The 14,547-nt window shown below is 29.9% G+C and overlaps 2 protein-coding genes across 2 annotated transcripts; both read left to right on the top strand.

Annotated features, from left to right (window-relative positions):
• Positions 1-783: 783 nt before the first annotated feature.
• LOC118647600 (chromodomain-helicase-DNA-binding protein 1-like) lies at positions 784-2,359 on the top strand. The gene is made up of 2 exons (XM_036292794.1): positions 784-1,402; positions 1,550-2,359. The coding sequence occupies exons 1-2, from the start codon at positions 1,085-1,087 to the stop codon at positions 1,931-1,933; spliced, it is 702 nt and encodes a 233-aa protein (XP_036148687.1). The 5' UTR covers positions 784-1,084; the 3' UTR covers positions 1,934-2,359.
• A 341-nt stretch (positions 2,360-2,700) lies between these two features.
• Positions 2,701-11,199, top strand: LOC118647598 (saccharopine dehydrogenase-like oxidoreductase). The gene is made up of 8 exons (XM_036292792.1): positions 2,701-3,256; positions 8,921-9,103; positions 9,203-9,378; positions 9,449-9,765; positions 10,222-10,374; positions 10,451-10,541; positions 10,617-10,879; positions 11,065-11,199. The coding sequence occupies exons 1-8, from the start codon at positions 3,016-3,018 to the stop codon at positions 11,177-11,179; spliced, it is 1,539 nt and encodes a 512-aa protein (XP_036148685.1). The 5' UTR covers positions 2,701-3,015; the 3' UTR covers positions 11,180-11,199.
• Positions 11,200-14,547: the final 3,348 nt, after the last annotated feature.

Below are 14,547 nucleotides of genomic sequence, written 5' to 3'. Positions count from 1 at the left end.
AAGGAAAAAAACTAGTATAAACATATATGGACATATTATATATATATTTATGTTTTTATATGAAAAATTTTTTCCCGAGTAACTACCCCGTTGAAAAGATGAGATGGAAATCCAGATGGTTATTCACATGTATGGGGATTTCTATGGATTTCCATCTCTTCAACGGGGTACAGATCTGTTTTCTCTAACACTAGAAATAACTATCAAGCGCTATCAAATATCAATAGAAATTCTTAATGCAACAACAGTAAAATTTATGATTGCTTTTAGGCATTTATAATTTACGAAATATTATAAATAAAATTGTATTTTGATTTTGTAAAACATGGATTATAAATTGTATAAAGTGGGCTTAATATTATTCTTTGTTACATACAAATCTATCTCAAAACATATAAGAAATAAAAACTAAAAATAGCAGTATCAGTAAATGGTTTTAATAAGTCGCTTAACTAATATAAACCAAAAATAGAAGATTAATATAATTTCGTAATTTTGTCTTGATATCAATTTTCTTTGGTCGCGCTGTTTCAAGCTGATAGTATTTTCATACAACGTATATAAACAGATTTTTTATTACATTTTTTTTAAAGGAGTTTCTTTGCTCAGGCCCAGCATAAGTGGCACACGGATTCAAGTAAAGAAAAATATTCAAATGACCATTTTGTTGCCTCTTTTTTTTGCTGTATATTGTCTAAAGTTAATAATGAATATATAAAAAAATTTGGCTAAAGTACTACCTTCATTACTGAAATAATTTTTTTAGAAATTAAGAATAAACATTTTTCACTATTGTACCACCCTTAGATAACTAAATACAACAATTTGAAATTCATGTTATATCACTAGTACACATTTACCACACTTACGTGTTGTATTATTTCGATTATTGTAAAGTTTTTTTATCTTATCAATTTCACTCAAACAAACAAGTGCATTGTTTCAAAAATTTAACAGTACTTTTCTGGACAGTTAAGATGTATTGTTGGAAAGTTTATAATGATTAAATATACAAATTGTGCATAAGTAAAAATAAAATTAAAAATTGTTAACGTACTATTTTATTATATAGTGTAAAGAGAAGATGAGGCCAGTAAAGAAAGCGTTAAAAGCCCTAGATACTCCAGATATGTCCCTGAGCGAGGAAGAGCGAGTTGCTCGCGCGCGTCGATGTCTCTTTCAAATCGGAAACCATATCAACACGTGTCTGGCGGAATATAAAACCGCCGAACAAGTTAGCGAATGGAAAGGCAATCTTTGGTACTTCGCTTCCAAATTTACAAACTTCAAAGCAAAGAAACTTTATAGAATGTATAAGAATCTGGTAAAACAAGGTGGCGACAGCAACGGCGGTGCCACATCTAGTCCCGACAAAAAAGAAGACGATTCTAGTACTGCAAAGGTACTATACATTGTTATTTTTTTTACATTTTTTTAATTTATCAAGTGCTTATTTAATCATTTATATCATTACTTATATTATTAATTTTTATTTAGCATTAAAAAATGAACCAAATTATGATCAATATTACTCTTTCCTTATATTCAGCAGAAACACAATGAAAAGTCATCTCACGAGAAACATTTCGATAAGCAACAAGCTGACAGCAGTCATAAAGACAGCAGAATAACAAAACGTAAAGTTGATGATATCGAAGAGAACTCGAATAGCAGTTCACAAAGTAAGAAACACCTTTCGTCTATTTCTGCTCTCATTAACAATATCACGTCCACGGTTACTATCGGTGCTATCACGATTACGCCTATAACATCAACAACAAATTCCACATCGAGTACTGCTAATAGCGCAGACATATCGCGACATAAAGAACAGAAAGAATCGAAACATAAAGATACAAAAAGAGATAGAGATCGTGACAGAGATAGAGATAGAGACAGAGGTAGATTAAGTTTAAGCAGGGACGACAATTAGGAGAGACGGGTACAATATGGGGCATTTATATAGTAGTAGAGAAGGTGATCGTTGGTTACCCACAGATGGAAGAGATATAAGAGACGGCAGATCTGGGTAAGGTCATCTTTTACTTCCATACACTTTTCAATTTTAAGGTAATTATGCATGTTATAAGCCACCTCCAATTTCAATGTCCTTTACATATTTTATCCAGGTCATCACCCTGAGTAATGTTGTGGAGGTTTTAAGCCGCGCTCGGAATTTATTAAAAAGTTATTAACACGAAAAGTTTTCACGAATTATTTATAATGATAATTCTTCCGAACTACGGCTCCACCTCCAAATGGGCTTAAATTTTTTGTAGTGGCTTCTTATGGTTAAAAAGTAATGTAAATAACAATTTTTTGTCAGAGGAAGTCCAAAAAAAAAGTTATAAACAAAAAATAATTTTTTAATGTGCCATTGTTTTCTGATTAATATGGAATGAAATTTGTGAAAAGTTATAAAGTTATAAGGTATAAAGAAAACGTGGGCGGGAGAGGGGCGAAGCCCTTCCTCCTGCACCCCCTCCGCGTAATTTTTTCTAATTTTAAACCACCAATGTTATGTCGCTATTTGGTTAATGCGAAAACATTGGAAACTGACAGCGTGGATCTTGTTTGGTATAGAAAGTCGCAAACCCATGTGCTATTTACAAACGTGGACGTCGTTTACTTTACGTTTCATAAATGCGATACATGATATCAGTTCTTATGGAAAAGCGGTAAATTGGTAACTGCGTTACCGTGTCTTGTATGCAAGAACATAGAATAGGAAATTTTTATATATTGAAACGTATATTGGAAAATTTAATACATATATATTTATTATTTGTGTAATTGCCATTTGCAGATTTTATTATTGGTGATGCTCTTGTTAACATCCTATTTGGATCGACAGTGCAATTAGGAAACAAATCAACATATTCGTACAAATTTGTATTAATAAACAATGTATTTTTTTGTGTTTAGAATAGATATTTGATATCTTTGTCAAGTTACTTGAACAGCAACAGAAATTTTATTGCTGTTAAGACTCATGCCTAAAGACTTATTTACAAAATGACATTTCTTACGAGAATGATGGCAATTGAGCTTTCAATTGGCTTGGTCGTATGCCCCTCTCCAGCGCATTATTTCTTCCAGTTATATATCCATGCCATTTTTGTCGACGGTCGACAGTCTTGTCGATACCTATCGGGCCATACACGTTTGCGGACGAGCCTACGATCAGTTTGTGGGAAGATACACTTTTTCGAGAGAAACTCGACTTATTCGGCTAATTTGCTTCGATTACTTTCATGTAAGTTTATAATTTGTATCTTACATAGTACTTGCACTATGATCGATTTTATATACCCGTACGTCATACATACGCTGTACTGCTTTGTTTCGCCGATTCGCCGGTACTGCGATGGAGAAATAACATACGTAATTGCCAATTTCTAAGTTCTTGAGCCAAAAAATGGATTGATACACAGAAAAAAATGTAATATAGCCAATAATATATGTGATTGCGGGCTGCCAACTACATAAAATACTCAATACAATAATATTTGATATTAATGCAAGTACAATGTTGATATTGCAATGGCACATATTATTGTATTGAGTGTATCTGTAATTGGCAGCTCGCAATAACATATCTTATTGAATATATTACTTTTTTTTTTCAGTGTATAAATTAGTTACAAAATGCGATTAGAGCTAGACCTCTATAATCAATTATAAGTTTTAATTGTTAATTATGTAATTATTATGCAACACGTATAACATCATCAATGGACACAGTTTATAATGCAAGATTTATACTAGGTCAAATTGACTGTAACATTATTTTTACTTTTAAATCTTATGTTTTGCTTTTAGCATGTTATTTAGTATTTATTTAATGTATAAATATTAATGAAGTACTTGTGATAAATATATATTAATGAGGACTTACTTATATTTTTTTTTAAGATTTATATTAACAAAAAACATTTTTATCAAGTTATATGTAAGTTTCCAGATAACAAGTTGCCAACAGATTGCTAACAATTGTTTAAAAGCCTTCATATTGAGCTTCCTATTTTGTTTGTTAGACTGTTTAATTTTATCGTTACCAACAGTAATAAATTTGATGGTAACAGTTACCAGTCATTAAGCAAACATTTTGGAAAAAATCGTTTAAAAAAAGCTTTATTTGATGGATTTTCTTTACAGAATTTTAATACTAAAAGTATCCAACTGAGTTTTAAAAATACTACAAACAACAATTTTTTTCATATTCATAATAAGTAATTAATTGATAACTTTGATACTGTCAGTGTTAAATTTTAGTAAAAATTTTGCAGGGGTAAACTATTCTTCTTTTTGCAAAAATGTAATATACAAGGTATATATATTGTTGAGGTATTCTAATATTATCTTGCTTATATAAGCTCGCATATATAATATCAATTAAAAGCCGACACAAAATATTGATATGTACATATATTTGAATATATTAGTCTAAATTATATAAGTACCCAGATAAATTGTGAGGGCAAACGTCATCCTCACGGTGTGATTATCACACGTGCGTGCAATATCACGATCATATTGCCTTACGATGTGATGGCGTGTGTGTGCGTGGAAGGTGGCACTATGCATTCATGCATGAGGAGGTATATGAGTGATCAAAAAAAGATTTCACTGTACGATTGTACTTCCTTATGTATGATTGTATTTATCACAGTACAGAATGAAAACATTATTCATACGGACTCATGTCATCCGCACAGTGTGATATGCAACAACGCAATCACGTTGTTTATTACGTGACGGAGTAGAAAATGGCACTGAACAGCCATATACCATATGATCGATATATAGGGCTTGCTTTTATATAAAGTTTATATAAAAGCAATTTAGCCAACGATATATATATTTTTTAATAATATTAATAAATCGTTGACTAAATTAAAGAATCTTATAATTCCATCAGACGTCCAATGGAGTTCTAAGATTTTTTAATTTAGCTGACGATATTTATCCCAGCTAGCCAGGCCTGTTAAAATCACATATCGTGAAAGCTTTACAGCAAGGATTGTTTCAATTTTGACAACAATTTTATGACAAGTAATTGTCTGTTGCTTTATTTTCTAAAAGTTTCGAGCAAATTTACGGCAAAAGTTTTCATCACACGATGCTGCAAATAACAGAGAAAGACTTGTACATAAATATTACTTATAGAAATTACAAGATTTGTTCCGACACGATAAAATGCAAAATTTAAGCAAATAACAGAACAAACCTTGCTACACGACATGACAATAAATTTATGGCAGAAACAGGAAATCTTGTTAAGCACAGAATAACGGCAAATTAGTAGCAAGAACAAAATAAAACTTGCCGAGCATACTTTCGCAATAAAAATTGCGACAAGGTGTGTCCATAAACAGCTTAGTTTTTGTTGGCAAGGCTTGTCGCAAATAGTATGACGCACATTTTATGCAAATAACAGGGTTGCATTATCGGGTTTTAAACTTTATTTCTATGACTTCTTCTGACTTTACTATCTATCTCGAGATGGCGCATTTCTCGTGAAAAAGATTAACTACTGGATTAATAAAAGGGGCTCGTCGAGAACAGAGAACCAAGTACGATTGCACCATTCACATTTGATATTGGACTAATCAGTCTAATATTTCAGTCTAATAATCATTTTTGTTGATCTAAATTTCGACAATATTTGGTCGACTGTTCTTGCCACAAATTTGCTATCATATTGTACATAGCAAGGTTTGCCTTGTTTTTGCCACAAATTTGCTATCATGCTATGTACAGCAAGATTTACTCTATTCTTGCCACAAATTTGCTATCATATTGTGTACAGCAAGGTTTGCCTTGTTCTTGCTGTAAATTTGTTGTTATGCTTTACTAGTAAATTTTACCCTGTTATTTGCATAAAATATGCGTCATACTATTTACAACAAGCCTTGCCAGCAAAAGCTAAGCTTAATGCGGACACACCTTGTCGCAATTTTGTTGCAAAGGTTTGCTCGAGTTTGCGGCAAACTTCGCGCAGTTTGCATCATTTTACTAGCTGGGTATATTTAGATATTTATTACATTCATATTATTTATTTATATTGTACATACATATACACGCGCACACGTTGTGTGTGTGTGTGTGTGTGTGTGTGTGTGTGTGTGTGTGTGTGTGTGTGTGTGTGTGTGTGTGTGTGTGTGTGTGTGTGTGTGTGTGTGTGTGTGTGTGTGTGTGTGTGTGTGTGTGTGTGTGTGTGTGTGTGTGTGTGTAAAATGAATATTTTAAACACTTTTGGGATTTTCATAATTTTTTTCTCTATCATGCATTTTAATTTTATAAAATTACTTTAATTTTATAAAATTTTATAAAATTATTTGATTAATAATTTTGATTGTAATTTAATTTTAATTAGTTTTCTTAGTTTTAGAATATTCATATTTCAATTATTGAGTCAGTATATACGTGTCATCGCTTTGAAATTTTTTTACAGTTTACAGTCGAAAAAGAACGTTGCTAAATTGACAAAAAATTAGGAAAAAATAATAAGTTCCTTTTGACTATTGTAAACAATTTTCCAAGCGGCACATATTGCGTGTAAATAATTGAAACATATTTATCCTGAAATTACAAGAACTAATTAAAATAAAATTAAAATTAAAAATATTTATACAATGTAATTAGAATAAAAATACAAAAAAGAATAAAAATAATAAAAAATTCCAAAAATGTTCAAAATTAATATTTAGCTGGTGTGTAAAACCTCAATGAAATAAAAAATGCAAACATTTTCAAAATGGTCATAATGTTAAAAGTTTCTTAAATTTTGATATTTTCAGAAAATTTGTAAAATGTGTAAATTTGTAAAGCTTTCAAGAAATATTGAACTTTGTTAATTTTGACATTTTTTTACATTTTACAATCTTTTAATTTTATATACATATATACATAATAATCTAAGTTTAAAAAGATAAATATTTTTCACATTATCAATAATTAACTTTATAATTTCTTGAAATTATTTTGTTTATCTGTACTTACAATAAGAGAACGGTCGAGGCTGTTCCTCACCGATTTTGTTGGCCTTGGATATGTTGTAGAGCATCAAAAAAGAAAAAAAATCCGTATTTTTTATCAGCTTATTTCGAGTTTTAGGGGTTGTTTTAACCCCTAGAAAAAACAAAAATGAAAATTTGACATTTTTTAAAGAATTGAATACATCATTGCAAAGAGTATATAAAATACTATAAAACTTTTGTATAAAACATTTTTTCATATACCTCATATTTTAGAAGATATTTGTTAAAAATGAAAAAATACGTTTTTTATAGGCGTTAAAACAACCCCTAAACCTCGAGATAAGCTGATAAAAAAATACGGATCTCTGAACTTTTTTGATGCTCTACAACATATCCAATGCATATCAAAGTCGGTAAGGGATAACTCCGACCGTTCCCTTGTTAGTTACGTACCTGTAAATATAAATATTATATTTATCTTTATTTTGTATTTCTTTTTTGTTCTTAACACAAAGTAATATATATTCAATATATAATTTAATTCAATTTAATACATGGTAGAAAAATAATTTGATTTTTAACTATTCAGCTATTTCCCGTTTCTTAATAAAGATATCATTGGATTAAAATATCGTTCTCATTATTCTTATTTTATAATAAGTCTGTAAGAATATATTACATTTGGTGAATCTTCAGGACAAAATAACGCAATGATTAAATTTAACGATCTCTCTCTCTCTCTCTCCCGCCCGCCCCCCCCCCTCTCTCTCTCTCTTTTGCTCGCTCTTTCAAAAAATGTTTATTATTTTTATTATTTTACTATTTAACACTCAAAGCTCATATTGCTCGCACGCGTGAGTGCCGCATGTATGCGAGCGACATGAGTCTCAGTTAGAACACTCACATGAGACTCCTATCGCCCGCACGCGTGCGGCACTCACGTGTGCGAGTGGTATGAGTCTCAAAGGAGGACGCATGGTGCTGTGCAGTCACACTATGACGATTATTAGACACGTGTGCAAGCACTGTGCAGTCACTGTGCAGACATTTTGTTATCTGGGTATTGTAAATGTTTCCGTTCTCGAGTTTAAACCATCTTCGATAAAATATTTTAAATCTAAATAAAGATTATATTACATTGCATTATTTAGAATATTATGCTGAAGATGGTTCAAATTCGAAGACCGAAATGTCCACGATATTTGTAATTTAAATATTTATATGTTGTATAACAATATTCTGTGTCGATCGAATCTTGATTGGTATTACTCTACTTGCATTTTAATTCATTTCTAATGAGTCTTAATTTATATATCGCCTATTTATCGCCGGTTAATACAATTAATAAAAAATGTTATAAATATTTTATAAAAATGGTATCCAAGATTTTTTAAATAATTTTTATGGCAATAAGTATGAAACAGCATTTTTGCTTATTCGCGCAAGCACTTGTTTGAAAGTATCCGTCAAACTTGATCGGGGTCGATAATGTAGAGTCGTTCGTGCATATCATGAACAATATTTTATATATATTTCTTTTATAGATTTAGAAATTGTTTTCCAGAGTACACGTATTAATAAACGTATTAGCTAAAGAAGCTAATCTTTTTTTCTAGACTTTTAATCTTAGTTTGAATTGCACAATATTGTTCGTATATATTATCCCTAGAGGAATACGATTCATTTTGTACACATATACCATAGAATTTATATACTAAGCAAATATTGTCATTAAGTGACAGCTCCAGAAATAATTTTCTTTTTTTTATTTTTAATATAAACTCGACCGTATTTCTTTAGATTTTGATGTGTACTTTAATTTTGTAAAAGAGTTTTGCGATTTTATAAAACCAACTTGTACCAAAGGTAACTATTTCTTTCCTTATGACGCTTGGCTATCCGAGTTATAAGATATTAATGATTATTTTGCTATATAGATTGCAGGAAAATGGCAAATGATCGCTTAGATATAGTGATATTTGGCGCCACTGGATTTACTGGAAAATTTGTGGTAAAAAATGCGACTCATATGTGCAAAGATCGGAAACTGAGGTTTGGTATTGCTGGTCGTAGAAAGGAAGCTTTAGACGCTGTTGTTACAGAATTTGCTTCAGATATTGGTATATTTAAGAATTAGAATTATTTCAGAAGATAATGAACCATTTTGTTTATTATTAATGAACATGCTGACATTACATTATATATGTGTATCTTATCAGAGGACATACCTATTATTCTGGCTGACGTAAAAGATGAAGAGTCTCTCAAAAAAATGGCAGAACGAGCAAAAGTACTTATCAACTGTTGCGGTCCATACAGATTTTATGGAGAACCAGTTGTCAAAGCATGCATTGCTACTCGCACTCATTATGTTGATGTCACTGCTGAAATACAGGTAATTCAATCTACGTTTGAATAGTCAAATGAACGTTAATTGATTATTTAATATTTTCAATATTTTGTAGTTCATATTGAAAATGCAATTGGAATATAATGAAGCAGCGAAAGAAGCTGGTGTTTATATAGTGAGCGCTTGCGGTTTTGACTGCATTCCTAGCGATTTGGGAATTATTTTCACACAACAAAAATTTGAAGGAGAAGTCAATGCTATTGAAATGTACTTGAAATGGACAACTAACGCTGAGAAGAAAGGTCCATATGCAAGTTATGGAACTTATGAGTCGCTACTATACAGTGCGTGTCACCTAATGGAATTACGAGAATTGCGCGCAAAGTTATATACTACCAAATTGCCCGAATTCACGCCGAAATTAAAAAAAAGGTATGCACATATTGTGTGTATTTACTAATATTCTAAATATTGTGTATACACTGTTGTACGTTATATAAATCACATTTTATCAATTAAGTTAAATATAAGTCAATTTGTATCAAAGTTAAGAAATTATGCAAAATTCATATATTGATAGGAAAAAAGATAGTTATACTAATGATAAGTAATAAAAATAAACGGAAAGGTAATGGTAAAAGACAGTGTACAGTTTTGTCGGACATAGTCATAAGAGACGAATAAGAGTAAGAATAAGAATACATAGGTGATATGAGATAGGATAGCTTTAGGATATTTAATATTACGGATGGATGGAGGGATGAATGTTTAGAAATCTGTAAACCAAGACCCCTTCTTGGCAATTGTACTGCTGAAGTAAATAAATATTAGGTATTATTATACTATTACTAATGATAAGTAATGTTATAATAATTTCTTTTATTGTAGAAGTGTGGTGCATCGAAGCGATGTTTCTAAAGGATGGTCCGTGTGGTTTCCGTGTTTCGCTGCCGACCGCCCAGTGGCTCTTCGTACACAGCGATTTTTATATGACAAATATAAAGAAAGGCCCGTACAAGTTCAGTTTTATGCCACAATAAAGTCAGTATAATATTAATGCCATATAAAATATCATATAAATGAGAGATAATTTCTGCTAATGTGCGTTTATTACTAGGTCTTTTTTTGAACTCCTGATGCTAGCCATTTTCGGTGCAACTTTATTAATCCTGTCGCAAATATCATGCAGTCGTAACTTGCTTCTAAAAGTACATATAAAAATATTTACAATTATCAAAATTATATAGATAATACAAGATAAATAAAAGCAATTATATTTGCAGTACCCTGCTCTATTTACGTACGGTTTAGTAAGTCGTGAGAAACCGGATATAGAATTGTTCAAATCAACGCACTTTGATATGACGTTTGTAGCTTACGGATGGACTGAAAAGCTGGCTAAACCTACCGACAAGCATACCGATCCGTCTAATAAAAAAGTAATCACCAAAATCTCTAGCGTTTCTCCCGGATATGAAATGACTAGCATCGTAGTGATTTTATCAGCTATGACAATCCTTAACGAAATTGATAAGATCCCCGACAAGTGAGTAACTTATTGATAATATGTCAATGTAATTATTGTGTCTATTGTATTCATTTTCGGAAAATGTTTAAAAAGTTTAAAAATTTTCCAGTATATAAACAACTGATAAACAATAATTACAATTACATGTTGAAAATTAACTTAATTTTATGTATTTATATAATGTTATTGTATATTTTTTACAGTGGAGGAGTGCTTACTCCTGGTGCTGCGTTCGGTAAAACATCTCTGATCGAGCAAATGATTAAACATAATATTAAATTTGAAGTGATATCTACTGAAATACAAAATAAATTATAAAGAAAGGAGTATAAAATATACTAACGGTTTTTCTTTTTAGCACTCTTTATAATTATGTTTGATTTTGATATTAATATTTTTATAATTTTAAATTATTTTAAGAAATACTATATGCTCTATATTTATGAAGCTCTATACATATATATTTTATTCATATATATTTTATTATGCTCTATACAAGATTTATCTTCTATAAAGAAAAGTGATTACAGTTTACTATGCATATGAAACTATATATTGTATATAATATTACAATACATCTCAAACTTAAACCTGTACATCATTTTTGTAGAATTGATTAAAATATGTGTTGTAATTTAATATAAGTTGATATTGACACACTTTTAATGAACTTCTTAATATTATTTTTAACAGCACCAACATTGAAAATAAATTAGAAGGAATATTGGAAAAAAGAAATAACAATGAAGTGAAATGAAAAAGAAATATTAGCACGATATTTTAACGAAGAAACGATACATTTATGTCACGCATTCCGTGTTTTCTCTCGACTTTTCTGCACTATATGCATTGTTCATATTCTGTAGGAGAAAGTAGACTAAAATTGCATTTTTAATAAAAATTTTCGAATTCAACCAGTACATTGTTTCAATGAGTCATCCGGGGGATTCCGTTTGCGTAAAATCCTTCCAAGAAAATCTACTTTTGCCGATCGCTAACGACGATCGCATAGATTAGGTGTATAACATATCGTTCGTTGTGATTAACTCTTATACGAGATATGTAATTTATTCGATCTTCTTGTTTCCACAGAAGGCCATATTCATTACAAAAAAGTACGTGTTAACGCGACAACGAAACATTTTATCCATTCTATTGTGAATTTCATAATATGCCCCTTTTTTAATCCAAAATCTTATAAGGAACAAAATCTGTGACTTGCAAGAACGAAGAAATGGAACGTATATAGGATGTTTTTTTAAGGATTAATAATTGCCTTTTTATCGCCAGCACATTTAAGAATAAAAATTTACCAAAATTGTAGCACAAGACTCTTGATTGATTGCATTGTAAAAAATTAAATTTAATATTTTCTAAAATTATCTTTTTAATGTTTCCAAGAAAATATAAATTATTTAATTAGAAAAATAAATTTTGTCTGAATTATTAGATGTACATAGAAGAGTAGAAATATTATACATATTTATGTAGGATATTTTAGTTGAAGGTAATACATTATATTAAAGCGTTAATATAGGAAGCGTGCCGCGAAGAATCGCATTTCTATGTTATAAATTTTTTTATGTTGAATGGAAAAAAGATACAGACATAAAAAAATGTCGAGGCCGGTTCAGTAATGAGAGTGAAAACAATCCTTTGACACGATAGCCAATATCGTTCGGCCTTGTGCCTAGCCAGGTATGACTATGAAGCACAGTTGTGCAGAGAAATCGTATATCAATCTTCCTTTTCATATTTAATCAGATTATCATTATGCACTGTGCTCACCGCATACACAAAGTAATGTAAGAATATAAAACGTCACAAAATTTTAATTTTACCCAAAAATTTCTTTTTATAAAAACAAAATATGTCTATATGTTTATACTAGTTTATTTTTTTTTGTAAAATTTCTGTTTGATATGAAATAATTATATTGAAAAGACAAACTAATTAAAAAGATTATTTTTGCACTGTTTTTTTACAAAAAGGTAAGTTTGAAAAGAAATGAGAAAAAAATGGTTATATATAATCACATATATTTTTGTTTCATAAAATATATATGATTATATATGGATAATTTTTTCTTATTTTTTTATACCTAGCTTTTTGTAAAAAAAGGCAATTCGAAAATATTTTTAAATAGTTTTTGTCTTTTCGGTATGACTTATTTTTTTATACCAAATAAAAATTTTACAAAAAAAAAGAAACTAGTATAAACATATATGGATATATTTTATATATATTTTTGTTTTTATATGAAAAATTTTTCCCCGGGTAGCTACCCCATTGAAAAAATAAGATGGAAATCCAGATGGTTATCCACATGTATGTGATTTCCTATGAATTTCCATCTCTTCAACGGGGTACAGATCTGTTTCTTCTAACGCTAGATAGAAATAACTATCAAGTGCTATCAAATATGAAAAGAAATTCTTAATGCAACGACAGTAAAATTTACGATTCCTTCAGACATTTATAATTTACGAAATATTATAAATAAAATTGTATCTTAATTTTGTAAAACATGAATTATAGATTGTTTAAAGCTTAATATTATTCTCTGTTATATACAAAAAACTATTTCGAAACATATAAGAAATAGAAACTAAAAATAGCAGTGTCAGTAAATGATTTTAATAGGTCGCTTACATAATATGAACCAAGTATAGAAGATTAATATTATTTCGTATTTATAATTTCGTAATTTTGTCTTGATATCAATTTTCTTTGTTCGCAGTGTTTTAAGCTGATAGTATTTTCATACGACGTATTTAAACAGAATTTTTTACATTTTTCTTAAGGGAGTTCCTCTGCTCAAGTGACATAGGGCTTCAAGTAAAGAAAAATATTCATATAACCATTTTGTTGCCTTCTTTTTTTTTGCTGTATATGGTCTAAAGGTTAATAATGGTGAATATAAAAAAAATTTGACTATAAAGTACTACCTTCATTATTGAAATAATTTTTTTTAAATTAAGAATAAACATTTTTCACTATTATATCACCCTTAGATAACTAAATACAACAATTTGAAATTCACGTTATATTACTAGCACACATTTACCACACTTATGTGCTGTATTACTTCGATTATTGTAAACTTTTATTTTATCTTATCAATTTCACTCAAACGAGCAAGTGCATTGTTTCAAAAATTTAACAATACTTTTCTGGACAGTTAAGATGTATTGTTGTAAAGTTTTACTAACATCTGTTCATTACTTCTATGTTTAATACGATTATGGAAGAGAGGAGGAAGGTACTATGTGTATGTAATACAACAATAAAAACTGAAAAATTCTGAAAATTCATCGATTCCCACAAGCCCTATGTTAATAAAATATTTAATGTCTAAATAACTAGCTAGTTCAGCTTTCTAAAATTTTGACAGTCAATTTATATCACTAATTTGAACTCTACAAAATTTCATGAAAATCTGTCCATTTTGATTTAGCAGCGAAACTCCCTTAAAGAAAACGATTTTGAAATTTAAGCTTGAAAGATCCGTGGATTAACTTGAGAAATTTGGAATGTACAGTTATCCTTTATGCTTTTAGCATTAGCATAAGATTTAAAAATAAAATGTCGAGGAAATGGGCGAAGAGTAAACGTGCCTCTTTCTCTGAAGGAAAAGGCGACGTGCGTATGTAAGAACCGGTTGTGTGACGTCGGGATTCACCATG

Source organism: Monomorium pharaonis, chromosome 10 (assembly GCF_013373865.1).
Source record: "Monomorium pharaonis isolate MP-MQ-018 chromosome 10, ASM1337386v2, whole genome shotgun sequence".
Classification (NCBI taxonomy): domain Eukaryota; kingdom Metazoa; phylum Arthropoda; class Insecta; order Hymenoptera; family Formicidae; genus Monomorium; species Monomorium pharaonis.
This window is presented reverse-complemented; position numbering and strand designations above follow the sequence as displayed.

Bases quoted from the DNA above. Each gene is read 5' to 3' on its own strand.
- LOC118647600 (XM_036292794.1), top strand. From the start codon at position 1,085: ATGAGGCCAGTAAAGAAAGCGTTAAAAGCCCTAGATACTCCAGATATG. The intron at 1,403-1,549 runs GTACTATACATT...CCTTATATTCAG, and splicing joins ACGATTCTAGTACTGCAAAG to CAGAAACACAATGAAAAGTC.
- LOC118647598 (XM_036292792.1), top strand. From the start codon at position 3,016: ATGACATTTCTTACGAGAATGATGGCAATTGAGCTTTCAATTGGCTTG. The intron at 3,257-8,920 runs GTAAGTTTATAA...TTTGCTATATAG, and splicing joins TTTGCTTCGATTACTTTCAT to ATTGCAGGAAAATGGCAAAT. The intron at 9,766-10,221 runs GTATGCACATAT...CTTTTATTGTAG, and splicing joins ACGCCGAAATTAAAAAAAAG to AAGTGTGGTGCATCGAAGCG.